The following is a 26363-nucleotide window of genomic DNA, read 5'->3' on the forward strand; positions in this document are numbered from 1 at the left end:
TTTGTTTTGTATTTTTTATTAATTTTCTTTCGTAGTAAACTTTAACACATTAAAAATAATTTTTCGTCCTGGGGATTCTAAAAATGTATTTTTCGCCAAAATTTCCATTTTAATTCCAAAATGTACTCTGCAGTCAATTTAATGTTGGGAACTCGATTTCTTCCGCTTGAGGGTCAGAGAAGAAATGAATTATCTAATAATATAAATTTGGTCAACGCGCAATAAGCCACTTCTCGCTTGTCACACTATAGTCGAAATACGGCATAACGAGAGGAACTTTGTACAATAAATTCATCATAATATTGTTATCATGTTTGACTTTTTTTAGCTGGAAAAATTATACTTTCCTTTTCAATTATGAGCAACTGGAATAAATTGAAAACTGTTCCCACGGGACCAAAATTCGAAAGATTAAGACCAGTGCAGGGATTAAGGGTTTATCTATCAATTTTGGTAATTCTTGTTCATACAGGCCTTAGTCAAGTCGCTATTCCCGTTACCAATCCAAAATTTATGGAGAATGTAAGTATAAAATTTTTATAATTTCTTTTATTTAACAAAATTTCAAAGAGATTTTAGTCATTCAACAACTCATTTAAATTGATATAACTTATAAATTATTAAATTTTATTAAATAAAGAAGAGGAAGTCCATTGATTATTGGCATAATTTGTTGCAGATAAACGACTATCCAGATTTTCTAAATGAAATTCCAAAGAGAGGAATTTTTTTGTTATCTTTTTTCTTCTTGATGTCAGCTTGGATGGTAATTATGCCCCTATTAGCGAAAAGAGACCAAAATGAAGATTTAAGTGTTAAATTTGTTATTCATTCTATCATAAAAAGATACATTAGGTAAGAATTAATTCAGAGAATTTGCTTGAAAAATCTATTTTATTTAATATGAAAACTACAAATTTTCATATAACTAATCCTCCCATAAACATTGATACAAGTGTATAGGCGGCTTGAAAGGCTGTACTTTGGTTGCCCCTAGCAAATTGGATTTCTTGGGCCCATAAACCACACTATATTACCAAATAAAGTGACTCTGCACCTGCACATAAATCCAAAATTACTGCACAGAGGCGCTAGACAGTCATGTACACGAATTTATTAGTATGAACATTGACCGACAGCCAGCCCAGAATTCTCTTAGCTGCAAATTGTAGTCAGTTTTAAAGGGCATGGTCTTTTAAAGGACGTCTTTTAGACGTCACCATAATTATTTTAGGAATGATGTATTACGGGAGTGCCACGGGTCCCTTTTTGGAGATCCCCTGGCAGTTCACTGCACCTAGTGCAAGATCCATGTTTGTGGTTTACTAAATGGGGTCGAAGATCAGATTGACCTTATTATTTTGACCAACCAGGAGACAACTGTGACAGAGTCTCACAATGTGACAATTTATGTTCTGTGACTTATTCTCAGGGAGTATATTAAACAGGTCAAGCAGAATGTTGAGTTGGATTAGGGTTTTCATGTCGGTAGTGAGGTCGTAGCGAGGGATGTTTAGCTCAACCGTAACAGATTGGATTTTTGTTGGATTTTTGGGAAGTTCTTTTCGTCTAAGACATTTTGGGGAATATTTTGGGTATTTATACCCGTAATTTGGCTATATAGCGTGTTTTGGGGTTGGGTATGCACTGAACTTGTGGTATTTGCCACAATTTGAGTAGCAGCATTGAGTTTGAGCAGCATTTGCTGCAACATCTTAGGGTAGCACGAATTAAGTTAGTGTAGTGTGGCCAATGTAAGCTCTGGTCGTATTTGCTTTCTGAAACTCAGTAAGTAATTTGATATATTTTTAATGATTTCATCCGACTTTTGCGATTTGTTTGAAGTTTTTTTACAGGTATATTCTGTAAGGTTAGAATTTTGACTGGTTCTTGATGGTAGATTTGCCAATCGCGTTTCTTAGGTTTTTCTGGATTTCCTTGGAATTAATGAAGTGGAGGATGCGGATGTATGCGATACTGTGTGATAAGACTTTGCTTGTATCGATTGTATTTTGTACTACTTCTCGGGAGTTTATTATTTTATAAAAGGATTTTGATTACAAAGGTTGAGTGGAACATCTTAAATAAGATATTCAAAGACTCTAAGCTTGTTTCTGGGATTTTAACTTTGGGATTTGCTCTGGGTTTGTTTACAGCTGATTCAAATATGGTGGATTGTCTGGGAGATGTTGCAGTGTATTCGCCGCAGAAGTTGAAAAATCAGTGTTTTAACTGGATTTTTTTTTTGTTGTTATGGGCTGTTTGGTGGAGAACAGCCATCACTGAGGGCTTGGTATTGATCAAGGGCCAGATTTGTTGGATCATGGACCATATTTGGCCTATGTATTATTTGATTATGAGCTTCAAGAAGTAATTCAGAATAATTTGGTTCCTTTTTACTTCCTGTGGTTTATATACAGCAAACTTTCTTTAATATGGAAAGTTTGGCGATTCCGGATTAGAGGATAAATATCTGGAAATGCGCTGTTTGCATACATGCATAAATCATATACCTACATAAGTAGAAGAAGACGGAGAAGCTACTATACTATACAAGTCAGTATACATATTAAAAAAAAACAAATGATTATTGGTGACTCACGCAAACTCGGTCTTACCTCTATATAAGCATATGTTTTGCAGAACGGTAAATAAAACTGTCAAGGGTCAACGTTTGTGAATTTCTGAATTTTGGTTCGATTTGCAATTTACACATTTGGCCTTAACACCACAAAGTCGTGTCGTGCAAATAAGATGCCGGATTAGAGGAATTTTTCTATATATGAGGCTTTTATTATGTATGTGCCATTAGATGGCAAAGTAGATTCAACAGTGGTTGTAGGACAATATACGCTTATCAGGTCTATATTTATACATTTTAAAAGAAAGATGAAGAAAACAGTTTTTTAATGAGAAAGTTGTATCGTACTAAATATATATAAATATATATATATTGTTATGCTATTTAAATTGTATTATATTGCTTACTTAGGAAAAATCCTGTCTATATTTATTAAATGAACTAATCTCCAATTAATCACAATAAATCAGCATTAATTAATTACAATCTCAGGCTATTTAAATTGTACGATTTACCTTTGATCGTGGATTCAAAATATTTTCCAATTGGCGTCCTAATCGGGATAGGTAATATGACCTGAATAAAATACATAGAATTTCAACTGAACTATATGTGAGATGTCCTTTATTTTAATGAAATTTTATACAACAATCAATCCTGTAATATTTGCAATATACTAACTTTAAATATATGAGAAGTTGTTTTCTATCATGGACCCAAATGTTATTTTACATTGATTTTTAATATGTGTTATAACTAAGCTCTTTTTATAATTCCTTTTTTTTTAGTGATCGCAAAATTAACTGTCTCTATTATTTATTCAATTTACTTAATTAATAAATGAAAATCACACTCCGGCTCTAATGAAATTTGACTGACCTTTCCTTCTCTGCCGTTGCAATTCTATGGCCACGCCACAACAAAAAAATCCTTTCTCTGCTTCTGCTCCTATTGTGGTCCAGATGACGTACACCTTTCTCCTATCTGTCCTTGTATCTCCAAATGTTTCCGGCTTCGTCTGCTATTAATATTCTTAGGCCCTTTGGTTTTCTATCTCTCTGTACCCCGTTCCTCACACTGGTCAGCTTTTCCACCGCAAATAAACACACCCGGTAAATTACGTCTTCGGGACTTCAAACAAACACAAATCACAAAGCTCCTTCCTTCTTGGACGACGAAAACTGACTAACTAACCTTTTTTTCTCTCTCCTATCTCATAGCCAAAACCAAACCTCCTTGCATTCAAAATTTGACCAATAAAAATCATCCACCTCTTGTGAGTATATCGTTACCACCCAACTCTCTCTATAAAACGTCATTCGGGTAATTCCAGAAAACAAATCTTCTTTAATTATTCTAACTAAATCTATCTACTTTACAAATATTTCTTACTAATAGCTACAAACGATACCTGTTTCTCAATTCAATGTCTTTTGTTAATAAACTTTTACCGATATAATCTTTCGGGGAGAAAACCACCGCAAATCCCGGTCCATTGTTCAACACTTTCTATATACACTTTTATTCCGGGTAAAACCATTTCACAATAACCGACTTATTTAAATTTCTTATCGATAATATTTGAAAGTCTTGTCTCTGAGGCCTAATGAACAATTCTTCGAACAACTTAAAATACATATTTTGTCTTATACAGGATGTTTGAAAATTCATATGCCCGTGTCTTTATGAAATATCAATAATTTTAATTTTTATTTAAGTAATAAAATTTGTATATCGGTTTTTTATTGCTTATGGACATTCAAAAGTACAACAAATCCCCGCCTTTGTAATCGATAAAATTTATCAATTTATGCAACTAAATTTTCTCGAGGCAAAATAAACGCACTTCCTGTATGCTATCTGTACTTATGCTACGTATTATCCTATCCTACTATCTACTTTATACAAATTTAAATCTTCATTCGTGATATTTATATACATCATGGATATTATAAATACCTCTGATCTTTTCAGAATCCATATGTTTCAACTCATAGCTGTTTACTCCATCTTCGTTGTTTACTATGTATGGCCCTTCGAAAACAGGCATCAATTTTGCGCAAATACCGGTCTGAAGATTTGACACTCTTAATGCTCTTACCATTACTTTGTCACCCTTTTGGAAAGTTACTGGTCTTCGTTTCCTATTATGACCCTGTCTCTGGATGTATTTCTCATTGCTTCTTCTTAATCTCCTCTGAACGGTTTCTATAACCTGTCGATACTCTCTTTGTTCTGGATCTTCCCACGGTCTTATCGGCATGACGCCTTTCATGATGTATTCTGGTGTTTCTTTCGTTATTAGTGAGCGCCTTCTTGAAAACACGCCTGTTGTTCTTCTGTGTTTTCTCTCCCGTCATCTTCTCTCTCATATTCATTTTCTTCTCTTTGCATATTATTTATTTCTCTTCTGTTCTCTTTTGGTCTATCATTCCCGTATCGATTACCGCGAGATTCCTGTTCATTCCGTGGGTTATTGTATCTGTTTCCTTGGTATGGGCGGTTATTTCTACTCTGATTTTCCCGATCCCTGTTTTCATTCCATCTCTGGGTTCTGGGTTCATAATTCTCTCTTCCGTTCGGTCTATTTTCATATCCCCGTCTAGGTATGAATTCTCGTCTTGTATAATCTCTTCTAAAATTTTGACCTCTATCTCTATATTCTTGGTTTTCTCTTTGTCTATAATTTTCTTGCGGTCTTCTTTCTCTTCTTTCATGCCTATGTGATTCTCTCATTTGCAAAAATTGACATAAGCTGTCAATGTCCTTGTAATTTTGGAGATTTATGTGGTCTTCCAAGGTATCTTCAAAATGTCGCGATATCAACTCTACCAATTGTTCTGATGAATAATTATATTGCAAATGTTTTGCATTATTATAGAGTTGTAATGCGTACATCTTTTCTGATACGCCCATCCTCTCATGGTATTTTCCATTTTGTAACTCTTTATTTACTTGTAGTTGCTGGATTTTTCCCCAGAAATAATTTAAGAATCTTCTCTCAAAATCTTGCCAATTGTCCAATTCTTCTTCCTTGCTGACAAACCAAAGATTTGCCTCTTCTGTGAGATGGTTTCTGATGGTTTCCTTTGCTGTTGCAAACGGTCCTATGTATTTGACTTTTTCCTTTAGGTTATTTATAAAAGGCACTGGGTGTATTTTCCTTATATCCCCGCCAAATCGTACTTTTACGTCTTCTGTGCTATGTACGATGACTTCCTTTCTTTCTACTCCTCTTATCTCCATCTCTGCAATTTGTTTAAATCTCCTTTCCGTTTCTTTCCGGTCTTCTTGTAGCGCATTTTCAAATTTTATTTCTATCTGTTCTAATTCCCTTTTTTGCATACTCTGAATATCCTTCATTTTAGTTTCGATTTCTTCTCTCTGCAATTCTATTTTCCTCTCTGTTTCTTCCCTACTTCTTTCTAAACAGACTTTTATTTCGTTTTCATATTTGTCCATACGCGTTTCCATTTTTTGTTCCATTTTTCTTTGGTTTTCTTCCAAATTGTCCAATTTTTGTTCCGTTCTTTGTTGTGATTCATCCATTATGTGTTTTGTTTCCAGTTGATTTTTATCCATTTTTTGTGACGATTCTTGTATTTGTTGTGTCTGTATTTGCATCATAGCTAATAATTTTTCTAACATCCCTGTTTCTTTTCTTTCCTCCATTATTGTAGCATTTCCTTCATTATCCGATCCTTCATCAATAATTGTTTCCTCTTCTATCTTATCCTCTTTCCTTTCTTGCGTTTTGCTTTGACTCCTTGTGGCCGACATGTTCGTTAGATTATTTATCCCCGCCAAATATGAAACTTTGAAATTTGTGCAATAATTTCCCCGCCAAATATAAAATTCTACTGGTCTGTTGCAACAAACGGGACTTTTCCTGTTCAAATGTAATAACTCTTGAGTACGAGTATCAAATTTCAATATCCCACAAATAAATCAAATGGTAAAATATCAAATGTCAAAATCAATCAAATCATTCAAGTATGGTAAAATTATCAAATTTAAATATCACACAAATAAATCAATTATGGTAACCTATAAATTGTCAATATCACGAATAAATCAATTATGGTAAATTGTATCTTAAAAAAAATATATAATCTTTATGTCCTCAATTTTTACATAATATTTTACTTTATCCCCGGCATATAAACTTTCAAATATCTGCTCGTCTACTCCTATCCTTTCAAATTTGCCAACTAGAAATATTTTTCAAAGCTTTACACGTTGGGGGCCATTTTTGTTATGCTATTTAAATTGTATTATATTGCTTACTTAGGAAAAATCCTGTCTATATTTATTAAATGAACTAATCTCCAATTAATCACAATAAATCAGCATTAATTAATTACAATCTCAGGCTATTTAAATTGTACGATTTACCTTTGATCGTGGATTCAAAATATTTTCCAATTGGCGTCCTAATCGGGATAGGTAATATGACCTGAATAAAATACATAGAATTTCAACTGAACTATATGTGAGATGTCCTTTATTTTAATGAAATTTTATACAACAATCAATCCTGTAATATTTGCAATATACTAACTTTAAATATATGAGAAGTTGTTTTCTATCATGGACCCAAATGTTATTTTACATTGATTTTTAATATGTGTTATAACTAAGCTCTTTTTATAATTCCTTTTTTTTTAGTGATCGCAAAATTAACTGTCTCTATTATTTATTCAATTTACTTAATTAATAAATGAAAATCACACTCCGGCTCTAATGAAATTTGACTGACCTTTCCTTCTCTGCCGTTGCAATTCTATGGCCACGCCACAACAAAAAAATCCTTTCTCTGCTTCTGCTCCTATTGTGGTCCAGATGACGTACACCTTTCTCCTATCTGTCCTTGTATCTCCAAATGTTTCCGGCTTCGTCTGCTATTAATATTCTTAGGCCCTTTGGTTTTCTATCTCTCTGTACCCCGTTCCTCACACTGGTCAGCTTTTCCACCGCAAATAAACACACCCGGTAAATTACGTCTTCGGGACTTCAAACAAACACAAATCACAAAGCTCCTTCCTTCTTGGACGACGAAAACTGACTAACTAACCTTTTTTTCTCTCTCCTATCTCATAGCCAAAACCAAACCTCCTTGCATTCAAAATTTGACCAATAAAAATCATCCACCTCTTGTGAGTATATCGTTACCACCCAACTCTCTCTATAAAACGTCATTCGGGTAATTCCAGAAAACAAATCTTCTTTAATTATTCTAACTAAATCTATCTACTTTACAAATATTTCTTACTAATAGCTACAAACGATACCTGTTTCTCAATTCAATGTCTTTTGTTAATAAACTTTTACCGATATAATCTTTCGGGGAGAAAACCACCGCAAATCCCGGTCCATTGTTCAACACTTTCTATATACACTTTTATTCCGGGTAAAACCATTTCACAATAACCGACTTATTTAAATTTCTTATCGATAATATTTGAAAGTCTTGTCTCTGAGGCCTAATGAACAATTCTTCGAACAACTTAAAATACATATTTTGTCTTATACAGGATGTTTGAAAATTCATATGCCCGTGTCTTTATGAAATATCAATAATTTTAATTTTTATTTAAGTAATAAAATTTGTATATCGGTTTTTTATTGCTTATGGACATTCAAAAGTACAACAATATATATATATATATATATATATATATATATATATATATATATATATATATATATATATATATATATATATATATATTCTTAAATTTATTTTTTAGATTATTGCCCACCGTCGCTATCATAGTTGGTTTTTACGCAACTTGGTTCAGACATATTCCGTTCGGTCCATTTTTTAGGGGCATGTGCGGGGAAAGCGAACGATGCAGAAAAAATTGGTGGCCAATATTTTTATTCATTCAAAACCATTATGATCGTTATTTCATGGTAAGTTTTAAATAATTTTCTTTTAAAAAGCAGAAAAAAATTTTTTGTGTAGTAGCCCATAGATACAAGTAATAAGAACACTAACAGAAAAATCAAACGAATACAACATAACACTCTAGATAACTATGGTAGATTACAAGAAGGCATTTGACTCCATAGAAATTTGGGCCATCCTTAAACAATAGAATGGATGACCGATATATAAAAATCATTACGTATATATACAGTGTGTTCCAACGAAAATTTAAGAAAACACGTCAATTTGTATTTGAAGGGGGACGAATTTTTATACAAAATTCACGACCTTAAATGTAACACCCTACTACCCGCATCAACCCCCAATTTTTTTAAATAACAAGTGTAGTCGAGTGGCACATCATTTAAAAGGTAATTTTTTTCTCTACACGACACTTTTTTTTTATTTATATAATAGCTTTAAAGATAATTTTGGATTTAACTAATTTATTGATTGAATTTCAGTAATAACAAGAAAAACATAAAATTTTACCAAAGTAACAATTTTACCAAAACAACCTGCAAATTGATATCAACACGCCACTGTGTTGAAGATTCTTTTTTTTTTCGCCACTAATTGTCTAAGTTGCCGGCCAGATCACCGGATCTTACGCTTTTGGATTTTTTTTTGTGGGGATACCTAAATTCAAAAATGTGGCCACTCGGCCTGCAGATCTTGCAGAATTGCGAGAAAGAATTGTGACGTTTTTTATTTTACTGATGTTCAACCAATAAATTAGTTAAATGCAAAATTATCTTCAAATTTATTTCGTAAATTAAGAAAAATAGAGTATCGAGTAAAGAAAACAAAAAATACCATTCAAATGGTGTGCCACTCGACCACACTTTCTATTTTAAAAAATCTGGAGGTTGATGAGGGGCGGTAGGGGGTTACATTTGAACATGCATGAATTTTGCATAAAAATTCATCCCCCTCCCAATACAAATGGACGTGTTTTTTTAAATTTTGAGAAAACTCTTGATGGGGGTGAATTTCTGGGGGGTCAAATTTTCGTTGGAACACACTGTATATGACAATGCAACATCGCAAGTAAAAACAAAAAAAAATAGAAAAATAAAACTGCAGAGAGGGGTTAGACAAAGAGATTCTATCTCACCCAAGCTATTTACTGTAGCTCTAGAAGATATATGAAAACCTGAATCACCTGAGATTTACCTATGATGTTGCGTTAATAGCAAAAGGCAGAGAAGAATTGCAGGAAATGCTATTAGACCTAAATACAAAATCAAAAGAAATAGGACTAAAAATAAATCTAGCAAAAACTAAATATCTAACAAACAAAATAACTGTATACGAGAGGAGAAATATAAAAGAAAATTCATAGATAATCACAATGTCATAATAACAAATACAGGAAATGAAAAGAGAGAAATATATAAAGGATAATAAAAGACAGCAGAGCACTGGAATCAAAGCCAAAGAATGTTTCATCGGACAAAGAATAATTGTAGGGCAATCAAAATTGTTTATGTAATTATTGTAATTGTTTAGAGCAGCAAGCTCAAAAATAAAAATAGCCATTATGATTGCCAACCTCCGTAGGGAGCTGGCACTCTAAGGAGAAGAATCAAAATTGGAGCATATGAAACAATAATTCGACTAAGAGTATTGTACGCAAGTGGACCATGGAAGACTAAGGTTTGAGGGAATAACGCTTTATGGAAACTCTGCAGATTTATAAATGTAACGGAAAGTCAATGAAGGACATGAACAAACATCAGATAATACAAAAAATTTAGAAAAAAATTTAGAAAAAAAAAAAGAAATACTTTAAAATATCACAGGCGAGAAAAAAATAGGAGGTCAAGAAAAATATGCATAGACGTAATATAAAGAGATATCGAAAAATGGTAATAGTAGACCAGAGAGAATAATTGAAAGACCGAAAAAAGTGGAACAAAGAACATACAAGCGATGGGCTTGTAGTAATTTAACACATATATTTTCTCTATTATTAATTATTTATTTTTTCGTATTAAAATATATGTTTTATAGATATATGTATCATAAATCTTTCATTAATTGTTGTAGTGCCATATTGTCAGCTGGTATTTGGCAGTAGAAATGCAGTATTATATCATTACCTTGTTTTTATTTATATTTATTTTAAAAAGAAAGATCAGTATTCCTTTAACAGTTGGAGTACTTCTTACACTAAACGTAATATGGGATTTTTTGGACCATTGGAGACACGGTTATCCATCAACACTGTCGGGAAGGCCAGAGTAAGTAAAATCTAGAAAGTTATTGAAAGTTATAGTTATTTAGGTAGCTCTATATTATTATACTCTAATACTACTGATAAAAGAAGATATTTTTTTATGAGTTTCTAGTTAATTATATATTTTAATTGATTTTCAGTAACAAGCTTCCCATAATAGGTCTGTACCGTTATGAGGCATTTACATTACTCGCAAACAAACAATTAATGTTTAACCCAGCCTGAGAGACTTGCCCACCCCTTAAGAATGATATTCGGGTGATACAATTCATTGGGGCGAGGAGGACTAACTTGCGTAAATAGTAATCACTCCACCCCACCCCAATGCTCCAGACCATCCACTTTCCCACCCACGGATAGCACTTTGATGCTCTGTAAAGTGCTTATCATGTGGGAGTCCTGGGTACAAGGACTCCCACACAAAATCCTACCTCGAGCAATGCAGGCCAGTGTAAGACGCTCTATTTCTGCCATCTCTAATAACTTCGATCATCGATCTTTATTGCTTGCTCGGGCCTCGAGTCCCCATCCTGGCCTAGGCTCAGTTCGGTAACTCGGCGCTCGAGGATGAGGGCTTCTCTTGGCTATTTTTGGGTTCTGTTAGTGTTTTTTGTGGCTTGTACCGTTTGTTAGTGTTTTATTATGATTTTTTTTTGGTAGCCTAAGCCGTTTTTTGTATTTTTTTTTGTAGATCTTTTTGATGGCTGTCTGAAACATAAAACATAAAATCAATATTACTAAATACACTGCGATGCCAAAGATGACCCCGTTATCTTCTTTTAATAAAGCTACGATTATCTAGACTTTATTATATGTTTGCTAATATTTGCTGTTCGGGTCTTCTGTGCTTCCATCTATGGCACACATGATACCTTAATATCTCTCTCAGGATCCGCTTTGTATGATCTTCTAGCTCAGCGAATTTTGTTCTGGCTTATTCCTCCATCATATCCAGTACCCTTATTTGTTTTAGGTCTTTGAATAGCAACCGTTCAGCTACGTATCTGGACACGTTTGCAGCTTTTATAAGGCAGTTATTGTGAGGTGCTTGAATCTCCTTTTTGTTTATATGACTTGTGTGTCCCCATGCAAGAGATGTATATGTAGTTATTAGTTGTATGATGCTATTTATCAGTCTTAATTTTGTTTTCATGGCTAATTAGCTACTTCTTAGTGTGAGTCCCTATCAAATATGAATTTGCCATAATAATCATAGATCATTGCGATCTATGATTATTATGACAAATTTATATTTGATGAAGTAGAACATTTCAGTCTTTCTTTTTGCATTCATTTTGTTTTTTTTTCTTTTCTACCTATGGTTTTCGTACATCTATCTTTTCTTATATTATCATTTACACCTACCATTACTCCTTTTTTACCCTTATTCCTATTTCTTTTATATTTTTTGTCATTGCCCACGTCTTGCATTCATAAGATACTATTGGACTGATAATAGTTTTGAAGATCCTGATTTTTGATCTTCAGTGTGTGTTTTTGGAGCGAGTGAAAAATAAGCTTTGTTTTCATTTACTATTCTTCTTTGAGTATCTGGTTCTTCTGTCCCATTCGTACATAATGCAATTACCAGATAAATGAAACTATCTACAATTTCAATATCGTCCATTAATTCAACTATGCGCCTGTTTCCTTTAGCTCTTGGCTGTGTTAGCTTATTTGTCTCTTGAATATTTATTTTAAGTCCGATCTCTTTTGCACCTGTTTGTGAATATATTTTTGCTGCCTCTTCCGTTTTGCGAGGCATAATGCTGATGTCATTGGTATAGGCGGTTATTTAAAATAAAGATTTTCAGAGATAGAGAGTGAGACTAAGAAAGTGAAAACTAAATCTTGTGATGTAGCTCTCTCCTATTTCCTTTATCTCAATTTAATATGTTCTAATTTCACTTACCTTGAAGTTTCATTTTCTCTCATCTTGTTTCTAATTTCTGTTTTATTGCTTTAACTTGAATTTAACTTTCTGAATTGATATTTTTTGTTTTTAGGGAAATTTACGCTATAGTTTTCAACCAAAAACCACAATGGCATGACCATTTTGCAAATTACCATGGAAACGCATCAGGATATATTTTGGGATTGGGATTCGGATATGTCTTCTATACATATAGCAACAAACGGATATTTGACACGCAGGTAATACTCTCCGAAAATATTTATCAAAATTTAACAAAAGAACACAAGCATTTTGCAATAGTAGTTACAAGATTATTATGGTCATTTTCCCAACTTTCTTCCCTTTTTCTTTTATAAAATTGGTTATTTCCTGGTATCCACATTAATACCAATTGATTTGCATAGGTTTTAACACTATACCATGCGTAACCTTTTTTGGATGTTGCTAGAAAAGTCACCAATGGATATAATGCGAACGGCAGCCAGATGGTTGGTGGAGAGCGAGTCGTGGGTTTAAAACTAGCTTTTGGGATCGGTGTGTTGTATAACAGAAGAAATTATCAAAAATAAGATAAGAGAGGATAGATAAATAGATCGATAGAGAAATAGATAAAGAGAAATGTATGGAAGGATACCATAGAAAAGTAGATAAAGATAGACTTAACTTTTTATAAATAAACGGGGAAGATAATAAAACTAAGGTATCCAAGAAATGTAATAAACAACAAACTATATTCTGAAGGCCAAATATGTATAAGAACATGGAAGTTTAAGTATCGGTTAAACGTTGTCACCACACTATATAAATAAATGCAAAATATGTTCGGTGGAAATAGTCCACTCACTTACCTATAAAACTGATATAACAAAGCAAATGCTTAAATCTAATATGTAATCAGGGAATGTAATATGTAATGCGTTAGTTAAACAAAAACAATATATTGAACAACAATTCAACAAATGGTTGAATGCATCGAAAAATACAAAAAATGTAGCAACAATTAACACCTGGTTGGCTACATATAAAAATTAACAATAAATCGATAAAAAAATACCTTAAAAATACGCAATATATAGAAAATACATGTAAACGTAAATCGATCAGTAAAGAGGAATGCTGTTAATTAAAAATTCAATAAAGGAGAAAACAATTTACACTGTTTACTGTCTGGACTAATCTAGAGATAAAGAAAACTTTAAATTTAATAATGCAAATGAAATAATACTATTGAAAATTTAATTATTATGTTTCGCACTGTTTTTAATGAAATAAATGTTCTTACTAAATGTTAAAAATGTTCCTAAATGTTAAATGTGCTGATTGGCTGAAAATTGGTGTATAACTAGAGATGACTCTAGAAGGAATCCGGTAGCAGCATTAATTACTTTAGAAGACAGGTGAAAAAGATAGCTTGTGCATCACCAAAGATTTAGCAATCTCTTTGCTTTTTATGGGAATTTAAAGGTAAGACAGCTGTATATCGAGGGTTCAAAGACAGTACCTCGTAAGTAACAAGTAGCTAATTTTACAGGATGAACAAAAAACTATTTAAGAGTTGATAAGATGTAGTTACTTTTTGAAATCTTTTAAATTTATTGTATTTTAAACTTGATGATTTTGTAAGCAAAATAAAAAAAAGTATGAAGCAAAATTTAAAAAAAATTAAGTCACTTACGAGGTATTGTCTGGTTTTGTGTGTTACATACGAGATAATGTTCATTTCTTTAATGGTTAATATAATACACCGTGTTTGTATTATCGTTGTCATTAGGAAAATTAAAGACAAGAGTCTCTCATTCTTCAAGTTTGTATTTATTTAATAATAAATAGATAAATACATACTTACCTAAATAAAAACTATATAAAACAGAAAAGGAAAAAAAGCAAATATTAGTTTATTCTGATTGTTAAAATCTAAAAAACAAGGTAACAACATCCTAAAATTATGGCAATGAGGAACAAATCATGCACTAGTATTAATAATATGAACATTAATTAAGATTAAGACTTATACGCCAACAAATCATAAAAATACCGACAGTCTTTAGACTGATTTGATTATCTGTAGGTGATCATACTTTGTTTTTGAAATTGCTGGTCTATTTTGAAACAATGGGGGATATTTAATAATGGAAAAATCAACATTTTTTGGTCTAGTTGGGATTTCTTCAAAGGAATCTTCAAAATTGATTTTAAATAATATTTATCCATTAGTATATCTTAAAACACGAATATCTGTAACTGTATTACCACCAACTAATTTACTAGGTCTAATAAAGTTGTATTTCATAAGATTTTTGTCGCCAAAATTTAGGAAAAAGGTGTAATCAAGATTTACTACTGTAAATGGATTTTTATGCCTAGTTTCCTTTGTTAACCTTAAATACTCACTAGGAAGATAAATTTCCCTATTTTTTAGGACTGTTTCAATAGAGCTGTGTACTGAATCACACTCCATTTGCGTGTGACCTTTTTCTAAAAATTGTTGGTCAATAATGACATTGTATTTTTCAGATAAGAAAAGCAAAATATTAGACATTACACTGTTCCGGTTTTGGGCAGTACACCCATCAGAATAGATAGTTATGGGAAGTTTGTGTGATGAGTTCAGAAAATGTTCTTCCAAATAATGTTTCAGAAAAGATGCGTAAGTGGAAGCCTGACCCTCTGCCTCTGTCTCGTTGTACCAATAGCAATTAGCTTGACTACTAGCCAAATTATAGATAGTATAATTATGGCAGCAAAGTTTAGTTTTATAGTAGAGTGCATTGGCCGGTAATTGAGGAGATAGTTTCACTGACTGAACATCCATCGTAATAACAAAAAGTTTTCCTTCAATAGCCTCCTTTTTGTCACGTTCTTTATCACTTCTAGCTCGATATTTTCTGATTATGTGGTCATTATATTCTTTTTCAGATAAATTTCCATTTTTAAATTTAAAACAACTGTCACATTGGTCTTTGCGTGGATGAAAAATAGACAACTTCATTGTGTCCATCATAGTTCTTAAACAAGTGTGAGTTAATGGTGTCTTTCCATTTTCTGTACAAAATTTGCAGTAAGCCCCATACAAATCTGAAACAGACTCAAACACTTGCTCCAGATAAAGGCTATCGGTGTCTTTGCGACAGTAATGGGGTGGCAGTTTGTTGAGATTGTTCAGAAAACTACTTAAAAATTCTTGATCTTAATAAATCCTAAATATTTTTTCCCACGCATTCTTAGCATTTTGTTCTTTTCCTTCTTATTTTCGCCTTTTTGTTTTTTCTTGTTCTTTGGTTTATTGATTTCTTGATCTGTTGCGTTTAATGCGTCACGTTCAATCTCGAAACTTAAGCTAGAATTTGTGTTAGATCTTTCATCGTCCATTTCTGGCTCGCTCATAACTTTCGTCACCGTATCCTCTTTTTCTTGATTAGTAGATTCAGCTAAAGTATTATTTTCATTTTGAGAATTTTGTTGGCTAATGTCGATCAGTTCATTGTTGGTACTTTTTTCCATAACATTTTGTAGACTTGTATGATTATTTTCTAAAGAATTTTCTATAATACTATTATTTTCCAGCAAGTCTAATGTCTCGTGTATATTCTCCAAGTAACTAAAACTGTCATCAAAAACCACAGTAGCGTTGTTAATTATGTCTTCCATTTCTTTTGGAGAAAGAACTGGTGCAATAGACTGAGCATTATCTATTTCCAATAAAACCGAATTAGAAAGGGTATTTAATTTTTTCTGCGCTTGATGACAGTCACTCTCTGGATCAATATTCTCGGTCTCGTCAATTTTTAATATCTTGATATGTTCGTTTAGATGGTGAAGATATTGTTTCACCTGTTTTAACTTTAACTAACCGCATCATTTTCTTAGTACGACTGGAAAATGGCATTACGCTTTTTAAGTGCAGTAACTCGGTAACTGTATTGAAGGCTGGATCTCGTAGGTGACACCTGTAAATGAAGTAAGTTTTTAGTGAAATAGTAATTAACATAAACAAAAAACTGCTTTATCTAATAAACTTAGTACCATTTACCAGAATAAATAAATTTTATTTTAATAAAATCTCTGTTTTACCTTTAAACACGATAGCGTCGAGCAACACAACAATAATGGCCACCGAAACTTGATTTTTAAGTGCAGTAACTCGTAACTGTACGAAAGACAGGACCTCGTAAGTGACATCTATTTACGGTGCACTTACGAGTTAACGTTCCATTACAGTTTTCTACCTAAGGCCTGACGTATTTGGTTCGTTAGAACTGTCAATAGATGGATCTGTATGTCCTAAACTAGATTTTATGACAAAACAAATTTTAATAAAAATGTCACTTACGAGGTACTGTCTTTGAACCCTCGATATACTTATGTACAGTTGTCTTGTAGATCTGCGCTATTAAAATCACACTGACTTTAAACTTTTTATACTATACTTGATTGTATTAGTATGGAGCAAATTAGATTACCAACAATTAAAGGAAGTAATAGATATAGATAGATTTAATCTAATTAGCTTAGATTAAAGTACTTTCTAAGATATAGTTGCTGACAACACTTCAAGAAATTTACGGTGTTTTCGTTTCCTCAAAAATTTAAGAAATCTCCCTTTCTCTCATTTCTGCAAAAGACACAGACAGAAACTTTCTGCTCTCAAATTTATTGATAAAAAATACGTTGTACTTTGAATTACTTAGAAAAAGTATTCTAAAACTTTTATTAGGACCAACTCTATTGAGGATATATGGCGGGACGAACCTTAAGTGTTGATCGCGCAAAGGGTTGAATTTTTGTATTCAAGCAGATTAATTTAAACTACAGTTACGCCTTTAATAAGGCTATTTAATAGAGTACAAGACGCTATTGCCAGAACACAGATACCGCTAGTGGCGTATCGGTTGTTTAAAGAAGGAAATAAAAAAATAAAAAAGTAAACTAAAAAAAAATGTTACAACATTAAAAATACCACTTTGTAACTAATGACCTTCATTTTTTAGTTTGATAAATATAACAAATTATTTTGTTTAATTGAGAATTTAATTTTTACAATCAAACTTTTATTTTTGATAAATTAAACCTTTTGAAATTTTATTCAAGGAACAAGTATATACCTCATTATCGGGGTGTAATAATATATTTATAAGATGTAAAAGTAAATTCCAAATTTTATTTTTCGTAGAATAAAAATATTGTACACAATTTCAATAACCAAATACATTTCTCCATATATTTATATTATTGAACTATTATTTATAAAATTTTATTAATGCCATATTTTTAGTGGAAAAAAATAGTTTGGGTTATTCTTTCATTTGGTCCCGTTCTATTAACCACCAATTTGCCATTATACTACAACGTGGATGCCACTCCTGCTCACTCTGCAGTATGGGTAGCTTTAACAAAACCCTTATTTTCACTAGGAATGGGATTTATGGTTTTAGGACTTGCTGAAGGATTAGGAGGTAATAGACAATTAAAGTTAACATACTTAAACGTATCTTCTAACATTTAATCACGTACAGGGATTGTGGGATAACTAAATATTAAAATAAGTAAAGCGTATAATGTCTGCAATGCTGTAAATCCATTAAATAAAGAGTTATGAGTTGCGTTTCGATTCAATTCGAGTCTCTCACCATTCTTCTATAAGTGTTTCAAGGTTTACCTTTCATCAGGAAGACTTGTGAGAAGACTGAATTGGATCGGTTTGGATTAAAATAATATAATACCAAAGTATGCAATTAGCGAACTCTTAACTAGGAAAAGTTGTGACTGTTACATTACAAATCCAATGACAGACATGTGTAGTGATAAAAAGGAAGTAACACGACTTTCTTATTAACCTTTAATCGGTAACATGCAGACTGTGAGACTGTTGAATTTAAAATAATCATATTTTAAACTAAAGTTTTGGTTTATTCCAAATAAGAATAGTTGATTAAAATTTCTCAGTATCTAATAACGGAGATGTCTCGAAAGACGTGACTATTTATTTCTCGATGAATTAAATACCTACTTATTACCTGCTTTTCACAATTATACTGTGACGTATTATTAAACTACAAATATATTTAGTTTTAATTCAGTATGTGAGACTGCACGATTCGATTTATATTAGAAAATATTTTTGTGTGTCCTGGGCACATATGTGGTTACTCACATATTTTACGTCAATGTTTTAAATGTAATAAAAAAATACACACCATATGAAGAAATATTTATATGCTCAATATCATAAAACGGTCTGCAATACTCCATATTTTTGTTTTGTGGATTAAAGTATGTTATTTAGTTTATTGAAATGAAAATGAAAAAGCATCCAAACATTATTATTTTTTTCACATTTAATATGTTTCAAATCAAGTTTAAATAAATATGTAAAGATGACGGCAAAATTTAGCATACTAACAATTTTTTATTTTTGATAAACTTTAACAACTTTAATGTAACACGTTCAATCTTTGCGCAGTTTCATCCAAAGTCATTAAGTATTTGTCGTTGAAATTCTCGTTTACTGTGCCATCTCCGTTACTGAGTTTTCTCTTCATTGTGCCTCTGTAAGCGAAAACCTCCACTTCGAGTCTCTGCTTGGTTTCCTTATCAGCTCGTCCCTCTTATCCGTCGACATAAGTATCTCAGTCTTGTACTTCCTCAAGAGTGGATTATTCAGTTTGACGTTAACCTTCTCTCTCAAAGCTGGTAAGAACCTCTGTGGGAACATATCGTGGGCGAAGAAGCTGTGCTTCAAGAGCTCGTCAGCCGCTAGTCGCTGCTGAGGGTCCATCTTCATGCAACTCTCTAGGAATTCTGTAGTAAGTGTTGGCCAGGATTAGAAGTGTTTGTACAAGCCAATGCTATCTTCTGTAGGAAATTTGACTATTGTTCTAAGCTTAGAGCTCTTTGATAGTAAATGCTGGTGTCTAGAGCATGGTTTTTCCATCATTTTGATAATCAAATAAAATTGATCAATATCACTGTGTCCGGGAAACAGTGGATCTCCCGTTGTCATCTCGACGAACATGCATCCAATCGACCATATATCTATTTGAGTACTATAATGGTGTTTGGCTACAAGAAGCTCAGGAGTTCGGTACCATTGCGTAGTTACATACTCAGTACAAGCCTCTCTCGTAGAACTGATTAATCTTGCAAAACCGAAATCACATAATTTAACAATACCTTGTGAAGATACTAGGACATTTTCAGGTTTCACATCTGTTTGTACGAGGTGATTGTTATGACAGTAATTAATTCCACTGGTTTCCTGGTTTGCCTACACCTTTCTTCGCCCAATCCTCCCGGTATCTTATCCAGTTCATCCAATACGGTACCTTCTAAATATTAAACTACCAAGTGAAACCGTTTTTCGTACCAAAATACCTCTATCATCGCTACCAGATTTTCATGTTTCAGTCTCTTAAGCATTTGAATTTCCCTAACAGCCATTTTTTTGATTGTGACATCTTCTTCACTCTCCAGAAATTTCTTAATAGCTACAATTTGATCGAGTTATATGAAATTCTGTATATTAACACTTTTACACTGACATTTTCATCTAAATAGGTAATCGGTAAAAAATGTTATGTTATCATTGATTATATTCTTATTATGTAAAAATTTATCTCTTATTATTAACAACTTTACCTTTTTTTTAATTTATATTTTTAGTATAAGAGCCACTAACGATATTGTTTGTACATATCTAGCATATAATACACTCATGGACAAAAATATCGAATATTTTGGAATTTTCCAACTTTTTTTTGTAGTCACTATTATTTCAAAATAATTTTAGATTACTGATAATACTCATATAGTAGGCTGATGTACTCACTGGTTTGAAATATTTTGATGTTTATTTTGACATTTATTCAGTGGTTAGTATCATTCGTACATTTTATCATAAAAATACTTCTTCACATAAAGGAAAAATCATACTAATTCGGTTATTTTTAGTTTAATTTATTAAGTTTAATTAAATATTGTTTTGATTTAACTAAGTTTAAAACAAGTATCCCACCAATTCGACACTGCGATGAAGTCCAAGTTGCACATATTGTAATTTTGTACGAGGAATGATATGCCCAAAAAGGTATCGCACGAGGTCTCAGCAGAACTGAATCTATAGTTTCGAATACTCTAAAAAGGTACCGCGAAACAGGAAATTTTGTACGAAGTCCTAGTCAAGGACGCCCAAGGTGCACAACCGCAATCGATGACCGTTTTTTGGTTCTTAATTCTACACGAAATCGTTAATTGACATCGATGCAGCTCAGAAATGAGCTATTAAATGTTTGACAAGTTAATGTGAATTCACAAACAGTTAGACGAAGATCAGAAGAAGCAAACTTAAAGCCCAGACGCCCCGCCAAAGTTCCACCTCTTCTCTAAAATCATAAAGCTCGTCGTTTGGAATTTGCAAGAACACATATTTAGTGGAATATCGACAACTGGAAAAACGTTCTTTTCACTGATGAGACTAGAATCCTATTATAGAAGCCAGATGGTCAAAACTACGTCTACAGAAGCGTTGGAGAACGATTCGCCAGCTGCAGTCTCGCCCAGACCGTTAGTTTTGGAGTTGATGGCATAATTCTTTGGGAAGGTATTATTTGGGAGGTACGTACCGCACTTGTGGAAGTGATTGAACGGATGGCTGGTGATTCTTACGTTTAAAACATACTGCAAGATCATGTTTTGTCATATGTTGGTTACATGGGATATGAAAGATTCACGTTAATGCATGATAATGCTCTACCACATGCCGCTGCCATAGTAAGTAATTATCTTGATGAGGTCCAAATTCGAAGATTGGATTGGCCACCGTCTAGCCCGGATTTAAATCCAATAGAGCACATGTGGGATCACCTAAAACGCTGCATACGACAAAGAAATCCCGTTTCAAATACGATAGAGCAGCTTCGGCTTACTGCACAGGATAAATGGAATGAAATGTCCCAAGGATATCTCCAAAATTTACTTGCAATCATGCGGCGAAAGATGCAAGCAGTAATAAGAGCTAGAGGGGGGGAATACTCGTTACTGATCATGCACTTCTTTCAGTTTAAACCACTTGTTTAACAATTTAAATTATCATTTAAGTTTATAGTAAAATAACCTTATTTACCTAATATTAAACATTTATTTTTTTCACAATTTTCTCCGCATAAAAACTTAAAATTGTTCATTAAACATTGTTAAAATAAACTCTATTTTACAATAAACGACCTGATTGACCAGAATTTATTTTGAAAAAAAAAAAAATTGAAAATTCCAAAATATTCGATATTTTTGTCCATGAGTGTATAAAAAATTCTTATGATTTCGTTTCTATGACTTTCTAATACACTATTAAGTAATATTAAATATTCTTACGGTTATGCTCAAAAAAATCCATTGTCTGATATAGGAACACACTACAAATAGTGAAATGATCAAATACACTTATAAATTTATATATATATATATATATATATATATATATATATATATATATATACGTTCATCCGTAATCCGTATATATAAGTCCGTTCTATCCGGCTATTCTTCTCCATCTCTAAGGTCTCGTCTTTCCATGGCCTCGTCCACTTCACCCCTCCATGATCTTTGGGGTCTGCCTCTTTTTCCCTTTCCCATTGGGCTCCAATCCACGTTGTACAATCTGCAGTCCTCACTTGTCCATACCAAATTAAACGCTTTTCTTCAACGCAGCTTAGTATCTCTTATTCTACTGATATTTTTCTTTATATCTCTCTCCTCTCATTTAGAATACGATCCAGTCCTGATACTTTACAGCTTCTTGCTTTTTTTATAAACTCCATTTCATTTGCCACAATTTTTGGACCAGTTTCGTTTGTTTATTACCCAATTCTCTTCTCCATAAGTCATTATGGAGAAGAGAAGGGTACGTTACTACGTACCAAAATGTTATATATTCTCTTTCGTTGTATTGCTGGTAATCTGTCTAACCCATAGTATCCCGTTCATTTGTTTGATACATGTTCTTGTCTGTGCTAATCTGTTGGTTATCTCTTACTTAGTGATTCCATTCTTTACAAGTATTTGAATTTTTCAGTGCCGTTAATTTCCCTATCTTGGTTCATTTCCAAGTATTTCACTGGTTCATGTTCTATTGTTAAGTATTCGGTCTTTTATAGGTTTATTTCCAGTATATTTTTTATGTATTGCCCTTCTAGTTTTCGGAGCATATTATATGATAGATCTATCCTATAAATAAAGTGTATTATTCATGATACGATATTTAAATATTTACTTTTAATGCAAGATATAAAAAAAAAACTTTAAATTTTAATTAAAATGCAAAATCAGGTTACATGTCTTTATGTCAATTTCTACACGCATTTTTAATTTAAGATCATGTATTTAATAATATATTTTTATCAATAATTTTGTGCTTTTAGGTCCTCTAAGATCAATTTTAAATTGGGGCCCATTGTACGTTTTAGGAAAATTATCTTTTTGCTTATATATTGGACATTCAGTATATCAAAATATAAGAATAGGAATTATGAGAACACCTGAATATCCAAGCTACTTTAATTTGGTAAGATAGAATAACTTATTAATATAAATATTTTTCTTATTAAATCCTTTTGACGATCCTGCTCGTTCCCTTTATATTTTTTTGTGTCATCTGAAGAGTTACTCATTTGTTAGTAATTCTCAGTGCCATGTCTTTTTCTCCTGTATCTATTTTATTCACAAGAGTTAAGACGAAATGCTATAAGACACCTATTCTGTGTCAAGTTTATAATCATTCAGAGTTCGTCAGCTCTGGGGAATCGCTTAGGAAATACTTTTCTCTCTGTACCATGTTATAAGCTTATAGGCACAATGGTGTTATACCTCTGGATGGGAGAACATAGTAGTCGCAGCAGAAATCTTACCGTATGATAAACTAGTTTTGCTGCAGATATCTAGTGATTTTCTTATTAAGCATATTGTAGGTGTGCTTGTTGTGCTTGCATCCATGTGTATTTTGTGTTTGTGTATTGTGTTTGTAAAAATAAGAACTTACCCATCTAGTCTGTCTTGTACGAAGTTGTACTCACTAGCTCACTAGAGCAAGGGGAGCTCTCTCCCCACACAGTTTCTGACCGTGTTGATTATTGCTGAAAGCTTGAAAAATAACACCTATAAAAACATTTAAGGCAAGTCTGCTATATGCAAGATAAAAATATTTTATATTCCTTAAATTACTTCCTTTATATAAGTTAGATATCATAAATGTCATGCTCCACTTTAAAATACTGTATGCCTGCTATAAAAATTGGGCCTGCTATAAGATGTAAGCTGAGCTATAACAATATGTCATACATAAAACAGTTAGTCTTTTTTCTCGTGAATATTCATACGGATGTCATACTATTTTCTTATTTAGGAAAAATATTTAATGTTGGTAGTTCTAAGGTTTTATATTTTTGTCATTAGCAGTGTAGAATGGATTTAGTAACAAAAACATTGATAAAACTTTCCAAATTTCCACTATTTCCAAAATTAACATTAAAATTAATTTTTAGGTTAAGTTGCTGTCTTCGGATGTATTAATAGGTTTCCTAGGTGCACTCTGGTTAAGTCTGTTCTTCGAAATGCCTTTCAATGAACTTGTCAACAGACTATCGAAGGGAAGTAAAAGGCCTGTCGAGAAAAAGGAAAATTAAACGATGAAATATATATTCTATGTGGAATAAAGAATAAATTTGCAAACAACAAGAATCATCATAAGGATTGCTTATATCAGTGTTCACTCCAACTCATATTGAAAATTTGTACTTATGTAGTCAATAAGAAAAATACATTTTTTAAAACAAAACCCAACTGTAATTTCGTTTTCTTATTTTAAACAATTTTTTAGGAAGGTAAACCACATTAGACAAATTCCAATCAAATATGAACAGTAGAGAGCAATCCAATTGCTCTCGAGCTACAAGCAGTTACAAAAGCTGGTCAAATACAAAGTAGGAATTACAAAAAAGCATATGTCAATCAATATACAGAAATATATATGAAATATTGTTACGATAAATATGACTCATGCCTAAACTGTAAAAATATTTTTCTAACAAGTATTTTTTAGTAGGGTCCCCTCCGATAAAACCTGTCTGGGTTACATGGTGTTCGAGAACGTTCATCAAGGGTCACCGACCGAATTCTAGAGAACTCCAGAACAACTGTTAATAAATATATAGTGTTTCAAAAAGGGTATGTCATAAATTTAATCATGCATTCCGGGGACAAAAATAAAATGATTGAATCTAACTTACCTTAGTACAAAAGTGTACACAAAAAAAGTTACAGCCCTTTGAAGTTACAAAATAAAAATAGTTTTTGTGCGTTATCTCCTAAACTACTTGACATTTTGTAATAAAAATGAACACGTTACTTTCTTCTTCTGAAAGCATTTTTCATAAAAAAGAAACAACACAATCTAAGCGCACAGAAAATGTTTAAGGGGGGTGTGCAGCCCTAAATCCGACCAAACTTTTGAGTACGTTCAAATCAAATGAATTTTGTGACATTATTAGTTTAACACATTATTTTTAAAACTTTTTTGCCTTTTATCACTTTTTCGAAAAACTAGTTTTTTCCTAGTTGGCAATAAAATTACAATTAGTTTCTACGGATACAATAATTACAAACTGTTCCGTCAATAATGGTCAATAATTTGAAGCTATCATTTATTGTGTGAATAAGATTAATATTAAAAATTTTGATATTACAATGGCCTACACATTTCCGGAAATGGCAGATATGCATCTAACTTTGGGTAAGTTGGATCAGATTAAATTACGATTTCAATAAACTATCGGGAATATCGTAGGTGAATGTCAAGGAAATAGTGCAGCAACCGCAAGGCGTTATGCAGTAAAATACCCCAATCGAAATACACCCGATAGACGATTATTTCTGACCATTGATCGTCGTTTACGGGAAACGGGTACATTCCAACCGCAAGTTGCTGGCAATAGTGGTTGTCCAATAATGGATGCAACTGATGAAGACATTTTAGAAATCATTGAAGAAGTCCCTGGAACAAGTACAAATGTAATAGCTGCTCAACTAAATGTTCCTCACGTAAGGGTTTGGAGGCGTTTGAAGGATCAGCTGCTTAAACCCTATCACTTAGCAATGGTTCAAGAGTTATTGGTTGAAGATTATCCTAAAAGGATTGGATTTTGCGATTGGTTGTTAATGGAAAACACTTTGGAATGAAAACACTGGAAATGTTAATTTTATTAGAAATCTAGACTCATCACCAAAGGACTTTCAAAGTTAATGTTTGGGCAGAAATTGTGGATAACAATCTAATAGGCCCAGTATTTCTTCCCAACAATATGGTGTTCCCAACAAATTAAATGGTGATACTTATTTGCAGTTCTTGGCAAACGATTTACAAGAGTATTTGGAAGAAGTGAATATTGCAATAAGGCAAAATATATGGTTTCTACAAGATGGCGCTCCACCGCATTACACTAATGAAGTCCGGGAATACCTTTGCAGGCAGTATCCTGGACGGTGGATTGGAAGGGGTCGTGACGCACCTATTTCTTGGCCATCCAGAAGTCCAGATCTTAACCCATGGACTTTTGCTTTTGGGGTTTTATAAAAGAGAAAGTATATTCTGTAACAATAGAGGACGAACAACAATTGAGGGTTAGAATAATTGAAGCTGCAAATAAAT

General features: G+C 32.6%; 1 protein-coding gene and 1 pseudogene across 1 annotated transcript in view; one reads left to right on the forward strand and one right to left on the reverse strand.

The window, feature by feature from the left end:
- Positions 1-24494, forward strand: part of LOC140432530 (nose resistant to fluoxetine protein 6-like) — a 47228-nt gene extending 22734 nt beyond the window's left edge. The window contains exons 6-13 of the mRNA XM_072520482.1: positions 329-522; positions 680-855; positions 8332-8497; positions 10566-10759; positions 12762-12909; positions 17943-18123; positions 23083-23225; positions 24202-24494. Of these exons, the coding sequence (XP_072376583.1) occupies positions 329-522; positions 680-855; positions 8332-8497; positions 10566-10759; positions 12762-12909; positions 17943-18123; positions 23083-23225; positions 24202-24342 (1343 nt within the window). The 3' untranslated portion in view covers positions 24343-24494. The remainder of the gene's footprint in view (positions 1-328; positions 523-679; positions 856-8331; positions 8498-10565; positions 10760-12761; positions 12910-17942; positions 18124-23082; positions 23226-24201) is intronic.
- On the reverse strand, positions 19102-20170 carry LOC140442499 (cyclin-dependent kinase-like 4 pseudogene; annotated as a pseudogene).
- Positions 24495-26363: the final 1869 nt, after the last annotated feature.

This window comes from Diabrotica undecimpunctata, chromosome 1 (genome assembly GCF_040954645.1).
Source record: "Diabrotica undecimpunctata isolate CICGRU chromosome 1, icDiaUnde3, whole genome shotgun sequence".
NCBI classification, from domain to species: Eukaryota; Metazoa; Arthropoda; class Insecta; order Coleoptera; family Chrysomelidae; genus Diabrotica; species Diabrotica undecimpunctata.